The sequence below is a fragment of the Protobothrops mucrosquamatus genome, unplaced genomic scaffold (genome assembly GCF_001527695.2).
Source record: "Protobothrops mucrosquamatus isolate PMUCROS unplaced genomic scaffold, P.Mucros_1.0 scaffold4631, whole genome shotgun sequence".
In the NCBI taxonomy this organism is placed as follows: domain Eukaryota; kingdom Metazoa; phylum Chordata; class Lepidosauria; order Squamata; family Viperidae; genus Protobothrops; species Protobothrops mucrosquamatus.
This window is the reverse complement of record NW_015390531.1, coordinates 7,879-22,544: the sequence shown is the minus strand read 5'-3', so window position 1 is coordinate 22,544 and position 14,666 is coordinate 7,879. Positions and strand designations below refer to the sequence as shown.

Genomic DNA, 14,666 nt, shown 5'->3' with positions numbered 1-14,666 from the left:
GGTCGGAGTTGTGTGATCCTCTTTTTTTTTTTGCTAATGTTACTAACTTTAAGGGCTGCAGTCGTTGGCTTAACAACTGGGCCAAAAAGGACGTAAAATGGGGCAAAACTCACTTAACAGCTGTTTCGCTTAGCAACAGAAATTCTGGGCTCAGCTGCGGTCGTAAGTCAAGACTATCTATAACTGGTAAAAGTGAACTGAACGAGGAAAGCGAGAAGCACACGAACCCCAAAGTTAAATTAATCCCATTTTCTTCTCAACAGACTAATATACAGCCTCCTGCTTCTATTACGCGGGCATTTTTATGACCGGTGTGCACTTCAAACATGACTTCGGTTTAACCAAGCAGCTAAAAAATCAATCACAATCGTAGAGTTCCTTGAGTGACAAGCCCTATGAATGTTTGATTAGTGGTTCCCAGGTGTTTTTTCCCCTCAATTGTTTTTGGATTCGGCACAAGGTAAATGTCAAAACAAATGAAGGCTGATGGGCTTTGCCAAACATCTCAAGAACTGCACAGTCGATGCCAGACAGACTCAAAGAGAGCAAAATTAGATTTGCCTCTGCCTTATCGGGAGCGATTCAGGATTATTCTTGTTTGTGGATTGCAAAGGTATAAAGGAATTCAGGGAGGGGGGGAAGGAGACCAGGAAAGTTTTCCTAACCCTCAATTCTGGTGAGACCAATATTAAACTCCTGTTCTTTTCGGCTGCTTTCTCAGTGACGGATGCTTTTTTTAAAAAAAAAGTAGGGCACGCTAAAAGGTGCGCATCACGCGGCTCGCCGCCTGTGTCGAATTTCTCGCTCGGTTTCGCGTCCTCGGTCGAGCAAGCTGTACTTTACAAAGACCACAACCTTTGCTTCCTTAATTGGCCAAAGCACATGGCAATGAATGCTCTCAAAAATAAAACAGGCGGCCGTTTTCTTGGCTTTGGAGGTGCCCTTGGTGAGCATAACTAGCCATTCGCAGCTGGCCATCCAGATGCTTGCTTGCAGAGGGTTTTTATACATGTTTTATTTTTTTAATAAAGAAACACCGCAAAATACAGGAATTAACATTGTTCACATTAGGATCTGGACTGAAGGGAAGAAGGTACTTTCTCTCCCACGTGGCTGCTAAAAGTTGCCGTTCAAACTCATCTGGGGGGGATATAAAATACCCGCAGCGGGGGAAACTTCCAAGCTTTCAATTAGATTTATTACGTTTTGCAACACCTAGAAATAAGCAGTGTGTATCCAATAGATAAGCAATTGGGATGAGATATATATATATTTTTTTATGTATTCTGGCTTTTGACAGAAGGCGGGTGCTGTCCCAGGTGCTGAAGCAAGAAAAGTGCTTGTTCAGAAAATAAATACACTAACAAGGAAATCTAAAGAAGCTGTTACTCCGTTATCTCCCTGGTGAAAAATCTTAATTCAGTTGACTGGTTCTCCTCCGTGAAAATGGTTAAGACAAGAGGCTCTGTGCCTCCAAGATCAAATCTGGGTTCAGGAGCTCCCAAGAAGTTGTCAACTCTGATCTGATGGGTCTCTGAACGGGTGTTTGAAACGAGCACCTCGACACAAACAAGAACGTACGAAGTTCACGAAGATCACGCAAAGTAATATTACCGCTTTATAAAGCCCTAGTAAAACCACACCTGGAATACTGCAGCCAATTCTGGTCACCATATCACAAAAAAGATGTTGAGAGTTTGGAAAAAGTTCAAAGAAGAGCAACTAAGATGATTAAAGGCCTGGAGACTAAAACATACGAAGAACGGCTGCAGGACTTGGGTTTGGCTAGCCTAAAGAAAAGAAGAAATAGGGGAGACATGATAGTAGTGTTCCAGTATCTGAGGGGCTGCCACAAAGAAGAGGAGGCCAGGTTGTTCACCAGAGCATCAGAGGGAAGGACGAGAAAAAATGGTTGGAAGCTGATCAAGGAGAGAAGCAACCTGGAATTAAGGAGAAACTTCCTGACAGTGAGGACAATCAACCAGTGGAACAGCTTGCCACCAGAAATCGTGGGCACTCCATCACTGGAGATTTTTAAGAAGAGACTGGACATTCACCTGTCTGAGACAGTATAGATTCTCCTGCCTGAGCAGGGGGCTGGACTAGAAGACCTCCAAGGTCCCTTCCAGCTCTATTCTATTCTATTCTATTCATATGCTTCTAAAAAAAACACCTTGGCAAAAAGCATTTTCCCTCTTTCTTCTTCCCCAGATCAACATTACTGTGGTTGGGTTTGGTCAACAAGAATCAACTCTACATTCCAACTCTGCCTGCATTTTCAATACTTACATCCCCGTTCATCAGCTTACAGTCATCGTCCATCTCATCCGCGCTGTCCTCATCGGATACTTCGCCCTCTTCGGCGTCTTCGCTAATGTTGGCCGGAAGCTTTTTCCCCTAGAATGCCAAAACGTGTCGTTAGGAGAGGAATAAACGCCGACGGCCAACTGGCACTCCCGCTGGCTGTGCCAAATATCAAAAGGAAGAATATCATTTATTTATCGCTTGCATAATTCATCCTTCCCAAGTTGTCTCTCCCCCTGCTCGCTTATTGAAGCAAGTCCATTAAGTAGAGCTTGGGGGAGGGGGGGAAGCATGGGCTTGAGAGTGACTGGGCTGAGTAACATGGGCCCAAGAGTGCTGGGCTGAGTAAGCCAGGAAATGTAACAGAAGGAGAGGAGGGCCGAACAGGGGAACATCGGTTCCATTTTATGGAACCTGGATCTCTATAGTTTATTTTGTTGGCTGAACCATTTGTCCGAAATGGTATAGGGTTTCCTGCCTGAGCAGGGGGTTGGACTAGATGACCTCCAAGGTCCCTTCCAACTTTATCATCATCATCATCATCATCATCATCATCAATTCCTCCACCTTCTCACCCCCCAAAAAACTCATATTTATTAATTTCCAAAGTTTCCCATCAGTTCTCATTCACTTTCTTACTCTTTTAAAGGAGAACAGCTTTCTGCGAAATTATCACGGTGGGATATTCTTGCATCTATCAGAAAGTCCTTGACTTATAACAGTTCATTTAGTGGCAGGTTGAAGTTACAACAGCACTGGGAAAAGGGACCATTTTCACCCCCAGGGTCACGTGATTTACATTCAGGTACTTGACAACTGACTCACACTTGTGACGGTCACCGTGTCCTGGGGGGGGGTCACGGGATCCCCTTTTGCGACCTTCTGACAAGCAAAGTCAAAGGGGAAGCCACACGACTGAGAAGTGGCCAGGAAGTCACCAAAAAGAGTTTTTCCTCCACCTGCTCTTGAGGTCTGCATCAACGTGGCTTCCAATCGTGGCCACGTTGTTTTCATTCTAGCTAGACCAGTGGTTCTCAACCTTTTTAATGCCGCGACCCCAACCGGTCGTAAGTCGAGGACTAAACCGGTCGTACGTCGAGGACTAAACCGGTCGTAAGTCGAGGACTACCCAACCGGTCGTAAGTCGAGCACTTTCCCCGCCCGGGAGTGCCGCGCATGCGTGGTTCCGCCCCCTGCGCCGGCCGAGGCGTAGCTGGCAAGCGGCAGAGACGGAGCAGGCCGACCACCAGCTGGCCCAGCCCAAGGGAGGTAAGGCACCCGCCGGAAAAGGGGAAAAAAATGGCGGACAGCCTTGCTTGGCGACCCCCGTGAAATGGTCGATCGACCCCAAATGGGGTCCCGACCCACAGGTTGAGAACCACTGAGCTAGACCCCAGCTCGAAGGAATGGGAGAGCTTCAAACAGGGCCACGAGAAATACATTTATCAATCGATCGTCCTCGCCACGAAATCCCAGAAGGGGATTGGATTGATCGGTGGGCGCAGAAGATGGGCTCTCCGTTAGGAACGCGCAATCCGAAGCGTTGATCAAAGCTGAGTGGAAATGGATTGCTTTCGAGAGGCCAAAGTCTCTCGGGAAAGGCTAGCCCTGATCCTCACCACTCCACTCCAAAATCTAATCACTGAGAACTGGCCAGCTGCCGCAGATTGTCTAAAACTCTTTGGGGGAAAAGGAATTAAACTCCGGCAGCGTAAAAAGCAACAGAACCGACGGGGGGAAGGAAGGTAAGAGAAAGAAAGGAGGGATTAACTAAAAAAAATTTTTTTTTAATCAAGAATAACAGAGTTGGAAGGGACCGTGGAGGTCTTCTCCTCAAGCGGAAGACCCCACACCATTTCAAACCAATGGCTGTCCAATCTCTTCTTGAAAACCTTCCAGTGTTGATGTGTTCTCCTGTGGCATTGCCACGTGTTGTGAAAGTGATTTGATTAAACTTGCTCCAAGTTTAGTAAATAAACAAGGACTCTTTTATCTTTTTCTAGCTTCATTTATGATGGGGCCTTAGTGTTAATGGTCTCAGTGTTCAAGGTGATTTACCTAAAGTAAGCAGGTCTCACCAGTGCTGGCTACGTTCCATCTTCCCTTCCCTTCTTTTATTGTTTGTACCTTTGATCTTATTTTATCTCCTGTATTACCTAAGGCTGGTAAATGATTAAATAAAGTCCATTGACTTTGATTTTTGATCTTAATTGGCCATTAGGCAGGACACGTTTGGCTTAAATATAGCGACCACATCCTTGGGAGAGATCAAGAGAAGGATTTGGGCCACAATCCTGGCTACCAGGGACGCCAACCAAATCTGATCTCTGCCTAATTTTATCTTGGATTACCTTAACCAAGATTTTCCCCTTGAGGGTCTCCGGGGAAGGCAGCTGATTGGGGTCCTCGTTGTTGGCTGTAGACAAGTCCAGTTTGTCTCCCAAAATTTCCACCAGGTACTGGGCCATTTTTTTCTGCTGGGTGACACTGCAGTGGTTTTCGATGGATAAAATGATGGGGTACCTGTGGGGGGAGATCAGGAAAGCTGCTGGATTTTCAGCAGAAAATAAGGTTGCAAATGGGAAAATAAAGGAAGGAATATCACGAAGGTAAACTTTTCGCCTTTTGGCGTTCTAGTCCTCAAGATGGAAAACACATACTCGCTTTTGATGAAGGCGTACTTGTTGATGGTCTCAATCACATCTTTGAAAAGGATCTTGGAGGTCAAGGTGTAGCCGTGGTGGACTATAGGCTCGCCCTCCGGACCGTCCCAGCAGTCAACTGCGTAACGGGGAAAAAAGACGCTGGGATGTTAGACCTGCATCTTGTGTTTTGTTACCTATTTGCTGTCTGGAGCCCAAACCACGCCCCAAAGTACATCTGTGGGGGGTTTGAGATGCCAACTGCTGATGGGAAAAGACTTCCAGAGGCTGGAGGACTAACTGGAGAATATGCTCGGCATGGACCGAGAACGATCTGAAGGGCTCTAAGCACAACCAAAAAAAGACAAGCTGGTTTCTTAGGATAGCTGAGTCTCCCTTCTTAGCTGGGAGTGGGGCCAAGCTGGTTTGAAAAGAACGGGACAAAAAAAAAACCAAAAGCCATTTGTTTAAAACAAAAAGGCAAATGGGGAAGGAAGGAAGGAAGGAAGGAAGGAAGGAAGGAAGGAAGGAAGGAAGGAAGGAAGGAAAAAATTCAAAACTGAGTGAAGGTGAACTAGATGCCTTCAAAAGACCCGCCCGATTCCTTAGTGTCAAATATGATCCTGGTTCATCCTCCCAGAGAGAGTCACATTCAACTAGGCTTAGAGCCGCTGGTCTTATCCCCCTGACTACTTTGCTCTAGGTAGACAGAGACCCCCTGCTAGGACACAAAGCCCTAAATTTGGCCAATGCACCCCAAGGAGTTTGTCCCAATTGTCCCCAATCATGCAAGTTTCTTCACAAAAGATCTGGAAAAATGTCTGTGTGTGTGTGTGTGTGTGTGTGTGTGTGTGAGAGAGAGAGAGAGAGAGAGGGAGGGAGAGGGAGGGAGGGAGAGAGAGAGAGAGAGGGAGAGGGAGAGGGAGGGAGGGAGAAGGAGAGGGAGGGAGAGGGAAAGAAAGAGGGAGAGAGAGAGACAGGGAGAGAAAGAGGGAGAGAGAGGGAGAGAGAGAGGGAGGGAGAGAGAGAGGGGGAGGAAGGGAGAGAGAGGGAGAGGGAGAGAGGGAGGGAGAGGGAGAGAAAGAGGGACAGAGAGGGAGAGAGAGGAGGGGGGAGAGAGGAAGAGAGATCCACAGCTTTGTGGGTCTAACAGGAAACTGCGGCGTTTTGCCATGACACAGCTGGATTTCCAAATGGGGCAATGGAAAGGGGGTCCCTCCCTCTCGAATCTCACCTTCCACACATCGGCACCCGGACTGCAGGACCCAGGCGTACATGTCCACTCTGGACTGGGACATCAGCTGGTCCCCCATGAGGTAGGTGTTATGAGACGAGGTGATGAAGTAGTGACTCAGAGGGCGAGTCATGTCTTGGTTGACCTGGTAGTGTTCCGGGTTGAAGACGTCCCCAGCGGGGCTGCGCATGTAAGAGGTGAACCCTGTAAAGGAAGGAAAATTCCGGGGTGTGGTTATTCTAGAAGGGCCTTGGGAGGGGGGGGGAGAGAGAGAGAGACCCTCCTTAACCCCATGTTGGAATTATTAAGAGTTCCCAGAGCCTTGTCAATCCTGGCTGACGTTCGTGGGATCCCACGCACCTCTGGAAGATAAAGGACGGAAGAACCAAAGAACTCAAGTTAGAGAGATGTGTCTTCAAGGGATGGAGTCCTCTCGTTCTGAAGGTGGACTAGTCATGGCATAATTTCCCTGTCAGAATGACTGACAGAGGGGGAGGATGAATTACTAGACGCCCCCACCCATGAATGCTTAACTTCTCAAGAGAAAGAGGGATAATTATCGAGACAATGGCTTAAATATGCTCAAGTAATTACAAGCAGGTTTAATTACATCGACACTGAGAGAAAATCCATAGTAATGCAGAAAACTCATCGCCGTCATTGCCGGATGAAATACATGGACGTACTCTGAGCATCATCCCTGTTCTAGTACAAGTCTAGTTGGAAACTCAGCAAAGAAACCGGGTGCTCCACCCAACATATAGATATATATATATATATCCTCCCTGGTCTCTACTGACAGGAGTGAGGGGGAGCCAGTGGCCTAGAGGTTAACACAGCTGCCTAACATGCAATATACCGTATTTTCCGGCGTATAAGACGACTTTCTAAACCCTGAAAATCTTCTCAAAAGTCGGGGGTCGTCTTATACGCCCAGTCGTCTTATACGCCCAGTCGTCTTACACGTCTTACAGTGCCGGCTGGCGACCCCAAGGGGGAGGGCCTTCTCTGTGGGAGCTCCCACCCTCTGGAATGAGCTGCCCCCAGAGATCAGGGTGATCCCTGATCTCCCTTCCTTCCGCCGCGCCCTTAAGACATGGCTATTCCAACAAGCGGGACTGGCCTAGGGCAATTTTTAGAGAGGTTTTAATTCATATTTTAATTAGACAATATTTAAATATTTCTTTTTAACTAATTTTAAATTTTGTAATTGTTTTTGGTGTATTTTTAAATTGATTGTCAGCCGCCCTGAGTCCGCAAGGAGAAGGGCGGGATATAAATTCAATAAATAAATAAATAAATAAATAAAATACGGGTATTCTATTTTATTCCTTTACACATGTGGTTTGGCATGTTACTCATCAGGTTTTCTCTCCCCCCCCCTCTCTCGCTCAAACTCTATATTTTAACTGGAAAAGTTGGGGGTCGTCTTATACGCCCAGTCGTCTTATACGCCGGAAAATACAGTATATATATATATATTTCAATTTGGGAAGATAGGAAAAGGAACGGCGAGAGAGGAGCAGGTGGGCTGTGCCTGGGCCACTGGAGAGAGTTGGCGAAAACAACCAGCCCATGAAAGATCCAGGTGAGTTAGAGGATGACAGAGGATGGTGTCATTCATGCTGTGTGAATAAAGAGATGCTGACTGGCCTCGGGCAAGCCATCTTTAGATGTCATCCCGGCCCATCATCCCAATAGCCACAAAACAGAGTTAAGAGACGCTTTGCGGAGGAAAAGGGTGCACTCTGTTATCCAGGCCACTTAATGCACCTAAACTCCCCCCCCCAAAAAAACCCCCATCATCCATGGCCTGTGAGCCAGCTGGGTCCACGGAGAACTAATTAGGCAGGAGAAAAAGGCTGAGACAGATAAAGCTGCTTCTGAGAATGGAGTGTTTTTGGCTTTCAGCTCTTGAAGCTTTCCTCAAAAGCTTGTTCAACGCGGCCTGCTTGGGGGGTGGGGTGGTAGGGGGGGGACAGAGTTGGAGAGAGTCCTTTCAAATGCTTTCCCTCTGGGTTCCCCAGACAGACCCCCCCACCCCTCTCCCAAAAGCCAGGCCGAAAACTTTAAACTTCTCTTCTTCATCCAGGCCTAATGGTTTGATTTTGGTTTCCTTCTCGGATCATCTCCAACTGGCTGAAGTGATTTTAACCCCCTGGTTCCAGTCTGGTTCTGGCTGCTTCCTAATCCTTCCCAACCACAGCTTGGTCTGTGTGTGTGTGTTTCTGTGTGTGTTTCTTCTCCAGTCTGATTTTGTCTGCACTCTTGGGTGGTGGTGACAGCTATGTCAATTTTTTTGTTGTTGCTGCAGACTACCTAGCAACTGAGGCTTGGAAGCCCGTTACAATGGACTCACCTTGGGTGCTTGGCAAATGTCTCCCTGCTCTGTGTTTGTGTGTGTGTGTGTGTGTGTGTGTGTCTGGGAGCATTGTGCCTGCCAGTTCATCAACATCTTTTTATTTTTTTACAGAAGGTTAATTTTAATCTCGGCATAGGCAACTTTCACAGCACTTGAGTCTACAGCCACCCATTCATGACATGTTTTCCTCTTGAAGGCTGACAGCAACCTCAGGAAGAAAGGATGAGAGGCTGGAGAAATATCAAGCCCTGATGGAGGAACTGGAGACAACGTGGAAAATCACGGCCAAAGTGGTCCCATTGGTGGGAAGAGCACTCGGGGCTGGGACTCCTAATATGGACACCTTCCCCCCAAAAGTGATGTTCCCTTCCCCTCCCCCAAAATACTAGGAGTTGAGCTTCATTCTTCAAGACCAGGAAGAGATCGTGAACACATCTGTACAAGCTGCGGCTCCCAAACTTAGTTCAGGGGCGGCCCTAGGCAATATGAGTTGCAGCAGTCTAGCCGAAGGGGGATTAAAGCCGAGGCGACAGAGATCAGAAAGCTAATTCGGAGAAGGACGGAATTGATAGCCGTGAATCTTCCCCCCCAGCCCTTTTTTTTTTTAATACAAAGAATTTTACGTCTGTTTTTTTTTTCCCCTTCCAAGTCAGAGGGCTCTGCTTCTCCATCCATCTCCATTTATCACTGGTTCTCCTTCCCCGATTTCTTATCGGAATCAAGGAGGCAGGCTCATTTTTCAAACCCGACTCTCACTTAATCCGCTCGCACAGAATCGATGCTGTACGAAGGCGGCAACTCCGCAAAGCAACAGCTTCAGACAATTGGGGGGGGGGGTGTTTCTGTTAGATTGGGGGTGGAACATGGGCACCAAAGGTGTCTACGAATCCTGGATGTTGGGAGGATGGCAGTTGCCTCATCACGGCCTTTGCTCATCATAAAAGTAAATTAAAAAGCTGGTGGCAAGCGGCTGTGGATGTCGGAGCGTGCACCCATTAAAATCAAACTACTGTACATCAATTAAATTTGGACAGTTTGGATGCCTGTCAAAAGCAACTTTTGGAAAGCAACTCCAGGAAAAAAAAAAAAGAGGAGGGGAGAGATTAAGGGGACGAGGGAGAGAAATAGCCCAGAAATAGCAAACGAGGATCGGACACCGTATTCGGCTTGAGCAAATGTCAGGTCCCCGAGGGTTTGACTGTAGGAACGCGGCTCCAGAATTGGTCAGGCTGTAATCCTGAGGCACACAGGACTGTCTCGATTTGGGTTGTGTGGATGACAACATCCAGGTGATGGGGTGTGTGGGTCAAAGCAAGCGGGAGCTTACCGTCGATCCCCAGCGCTCCTTGCTGCCTGTTTTCCGGACACGGTTCAAACTGGCCGATAATTTCCAAGCAGTGCTCCTTGGTGACGTTGCTCATCTAAAGGAATAAAAGAAAGGTGAGGCAGACAAATTGGGGCACCCGAGGGACATTTTGTCCAGGGGTCTTGTAAGGTGGATTTTTTTTTCTCTTTTTCTTTGTCCAGCCACGTCCAGGGTTCGTTTCTTCCCATCGTGCAAAGAGATGGTCCTCCCTGACAATCAGCCAACCTTTGATACAAGCTGCCAGCCATTGGCAGGTCATTTTTGGTCAAATGCCAAGGGTGGGGCAGGATAAACCCCCCCTCCCATGCCATCCCAGGGAGCGTCCATATTGTAATGGCCAGTTTCTCAAGTTCCATAGCAGGGATTCCCAACCTTGGCGACTTTAAGACCTGTGGATTTCAGCTCCCAGAATTTTCGAGCCAGGCAACCCTCCCTTCTCTTTCATTTGTCCTTCCTTCCTTCCTTCCTTCCTTCCTTCCTTCCCTCCTTCCTTCCTTCGCTTTCATTTTTCTCCCTCCTTCCCCTTTTCTTTTATTTTTCTTTCTTTCCTTCCTTCCTTCCTTCTTTTATTTTTCTTTCCTTCCTTCCTTCCCCTCCCACCCTTTCTCTACTTTATTTTTTTTCCTTCCTTCCTTCCTTCCTTCCTTCCTTCCTTCCTTCCTTCCTTCCTTCTTTCCTTCCTTCCCTTCTTTCTCTTTCATTTTTACTTCCTTCGGCTTTCATTTTTCCTTCCTTCCTTCCTTCCTTCCTTCCCTTCTTTGTCTTTCATTTTTCCTTCCTTCCTTCGTCTTCCTTCCTTCCTTCCTTCCTTTCCCTTCCTTCCTTCCTTCCTTCCTTCCTTCCTTCCTTCCTTCCTTCCTTCCTTCCTCATATCTCATTTTTCCTTCCTTCCTTCCTTCCCTCCCTCCCTCCCTCCTTCCTTCCTTCCTTCCTTCCTTCCTTCCTTCCTTCTTCCCTCCCTCCCTCTTGGACACTCTCTGATTCCAATCAATTTGGGGTGGCTCAAAGCACACGCCCCTGCCCCCCAAAAACTTCCAAATAGCACATGCAACCCAGATACACTGATCCAGCCATCGCTTCACAAGCATATTGAAATGCAAGCCCTGGAATCTTGAGCTGAGACCAGGCGCTAGGCCAGGATAAATGGATCTGGGTGAGGCCGGGCGCTCAGTCCACCGGAAAGCAGACAGTAAATCAATGTGGAAACACAGAACAGACATTATATTGGAGAGCTGTGAGACCTGTGCACAACCCATTAACTGACAGGGCATGAATACCCTTCAGCCAGGTGTGCGCAGTGGCGGAATCCAGCAACTGAAGTAGAAAGGATGAATCATTTAACACAAAGGGGGGGATGGAGGAAGCAGAAAAACATATCTGGATCTTATGAGGTCATTCAGAACCCCGACATTTAATCCAGGGCAACCATTTGATCAGGATTTGCTTCAAATCACAACAACGCACGCCGTCTCGAAATAGTTTACCAGGCAAGATTTATAAAGTGAGCAAAAGAAGAAAGGCAGCAAGGAGAAGAAAAAGTACAGGTAGTCCTCAACGTACGGCTACAGCTGAGCCAAAAATTTCTGTCCCTAAGTGAGACCTTGGTTAGGTGAATTTTGCTCCATTTTACAAACTTTCTTGGCACCGTTCAACGTTACGGCCCTGAAAAAGGGGACTTAGGACCAGTTTTTCACACTTACGACCGTTGCAGCCTCCCCGTGGTCAGGAGATCAAAATTCAGAGGCTGGTTCCTATTTATGAGGGTCGCAGGGACCCCGGGATCCTGCGATCCCCTTTGGCGACCGTCTGTCAAGCAAAGTCAAGGCCTGCCTTTGTTTCTACGGTTCTGCCGGCCGCTAGGAAATCGGAGAGAGCCGAAGGAGGGCTGCGCGATGCCGGGAGGGGCGACGGCTTCACGCCTACCTTTTGCTCGGTCTCCAGAAAGCGCTTGAGGTCCTCGGCGTCTAGGAAGTCCTTGTGGTTGCTGTAGGTGAGCATAAGGAGGTACAGGTCACGCCGGGTGGACATCACCTTGTAGAAAGCGCAGAATTCTTCGAAGTCCAGGGTGCCCTGGTTGTCATCCGTATCCGCCTCCTGTGGAAACAAGGGGAGGGGAGAGCAGATCATAACCTAGAATGAGAGAGTTGGGCGGGACCTTGGAGGAAATCCTACACCAGTTGTGCAATCGCTTCTTAAAAGCCTCCAGGGATGGAGCACCCACAACTTCTGGTGGCAAGCGGTTCCACTGGTTCATTGTTCTCGCTGTTAGGAAGTTTCTCCATAGTTCTTCTAGGTTGCTTCTCTCCTTGATTAGTTTCCATCCGTTGCTTCTTGTCCTGCCTTCTTCAGGCGCTTTGGAAAATAAGTTGACACTCCCCCCTCTTATTTGGGGCAGCCCCTCAAATATTGAAAGGCTGCTATCTTGCCATCTCTAGTCCTTCTCTTCACTAAACTTCACATGCACAATTCCAGCACAGGTGGAATTCCTCACTTCGCAGGAAAATGATGTTTCTTGGCTTGTCATTGAAGGAGGGAGGGAGGGAGGGAGGAAGGAAGGAAGGTGAGGGAGGGAGGGAGGAAGGAAGGAAGGAAGATGAGAGGGAGGGAGGAAGGAAGGAAGGTGAGGGAGGGAGGGAGGAAGGAAGGAAGATGAGAGGGAGGGAGGGAGGAAGGAAGGAAGGAAAGAAGGAGAGAGGGAGGGAGGAAGGAAGGAAGGAAGAAAGGAAGGAAGGTGAGAGGGAGGGAGGGAGGGAGGAAGGAAGAAAGGAAGGAAGGAAGGAAAGAAGGAGAGAGGGAGGTAGGGAGGAAGGAAGGAAGGAAGGAAGGAAGGAAGGAAGAAAGGAAGGAAGGAAAGCGAGAGGGAGGGAGGGAGGGAGGGAGGGAGGGAGGAAGGAAGGAAGGAAGGAAGGGTCACACACCCCAAAAAACTGGATATTTTTTTTTACACCTGTCCTGTTTCTACTATATTCCACCTGTATCAAATATGGTGTTCAGTGACTTGAGATGGCAGATCCTGCTGAAAATCTCATTTGATCACGCTGTCTATTTTCCGTCCCTGTTAATGCATTCTCCGACCAATTTACATGGAGCTTATTAGGACTTTGCTGGGAACATTTCAACTTGTGGGGGAAATTTCAATAAATATTCCCCCAGCTGCTGGCAGGGGAGGAAGGTGTCAATCAGCTGCTGAAGCTGGCATCCTGCCTGCCAATCACCCCCTAAGCTGGCTTTGATGTGTGAAGATATCACTGCATGGATTAAACAGGCAAAACAATTTCTTTTTCTTTCAAAAACCCGGGAATGACACCACAATTTAACGAACCGCAGGAAAATCAAGAGGTCCCTGCTGCAGTGCGCCAGTTTTATGTCAGAACTCAAGATAGATGGCAAATTAAGTTTTACAAGGGGGGGGAGCATGAAATTTCCTTGCCAGACATTTAAAAACTCGCTTTAACAAATTAACAGAGTTCTTTTGAAATAGTCTGGTACATCTTTAGCAATAATCGGCGTATCTATTTCCCATTTAATTCTCTCTCTCCGCTAGTGCAAAAGGCACACCACTTTCTCTCTACAAATGGAAGTATTTCTTTTCTTAATCTTCCAACATTAAAGAGAGTGTTATTTCTAACTTTCCACGCTGCTGCTATCTCTTTATGGCGGGCATTTGCAGGGGCAGCTAATTGAGGCAGAGAGAAAAAAGGAGGAATTTTTTTTTTTAAAAAAGGGAGAGAGCTTATTAAAAAAAAGGGGGACTAACAATAGACACAAGTTCTCTCTTGCTGACTTTCACAGAAATTGCTTCAATTTTTTTTGACGTTACTGCCTCTAGCTAAGTATGGGCCAGATTGATTGGGAGCAATTCTAAGAGATTTTAGAAGGATATTTTTTTCCCCCGTGTTGCATCAATGAGCTGGGCAAGGTCTGTGAAAAACGAAGAGAGATTTTAGCCCTGGCAATTTTAAATAATAGATTTAAGGAGGGAAAGCGAAGGTTGACTGACAGACCAGCATACGAGCTGCTCAGTCTGAGAATGTAAGTACAGCCTAACCACGCAACTTGTCCCAAGATGGGTTAGATCTCAGTTTAAGAGATTCTCAACAGCCTGGCGGGTTCAATCCTTTATGGGGTCCTCGGTGCTCTCTGAGCTGGGTGGTTTTCTTGCAGACGTCTCATTACCAACCTAGGTAACACCATCAGTGCTAATGAAAGGCAAGAAAACTAATAAAGGAGAATATTTGTAGCTCAGGTTTGACATGAGGGTCCTGGGTGTCTGAGTTTGGTGGTTTGCTTGGAGATATTTCATTACCCAAATGAGGTAACATCATCAGCTAGAGTTTTGGGGGTTGGACTAGATGACCCTCCAATGTCCCTTCCAACTTTATTATTATTGTTGTTGTTGTTATTATTATTATTATTATAAGTTGGGTGAATAGCTGCGGCAGGGCCCGTTTGCAAGCCTGCCAAGCTGCAAGCCCCAACATCTGGCGGTGAGCCCGAGGTGGGAGACGGCCAGAGCTGCAGCCCCCGAGGTCGGCCGTCCCTCCAAGCGCCTCCACCTGCCTTCATTAGGCGCCCTGGTGCACGATGGAGCCTCTTACCTTGAACATCTGTTTCACTTTCTGACGGGGGAGGTTGACGTTCAGCTTGTGCATCAGCTGGAGGACTTCGTTAATGCTCAGGCTGCCATCGCCGTTTTTATCCGCCTCGTCAAAGGTTTGCTTCAACCACCTTTGGCAGGAGTTAAGGAAAGGACGGCTC

The 14,666-nt window shown here is 47.5% G+C and overlaps 1 protein-coding gene across 1 annotated transcript in view; it reads right to left on the bottom strand.

Annotated features, from left to right (window-relative positions):
- Positions 1-14,666, bottom strand: part of LOC107299163 (1-phosphatidylinositol 4,5-bisphosphate phosphodiesterase eta-2-like) — a gene marked incomplete at its 3' end in the record, with an annotated part of 29,976 nt that overhangs the window by 12,041 nt on the left and 3,269 nt on the right. Inside the window, exons 2-8 of the mRNA XM_015828530.1 lie at positions 14,507-14,636; positions 11,832-12,002; positions 9,870-9,963; positions 6,181-6,384; positions 4,965-5,085; positions 4,656-4,827; positions 2,290-2,397 (exon numbers count right to left, since the gene is read on the bottom strand). Coding sequence (XP_015684016.1) covers positions 2,290-2,397; positions 4,656-4,827; positions 4,965-5,085; positions 6,181-6,384; positions 9,870-9,963; positions 11,832-12,002; positions 14,507-14,636 — 1,000 coding nt within the window. The remainder of the gene's footprint in view (positions 1-2,289; positions 2,398-4,655; positions 4,828-4,964; positions 5,086-6,180; positions 6,385-9,869; positions 9,964-11,831; positions 12,003-14,506; positions 14,637-14,666) is intronic.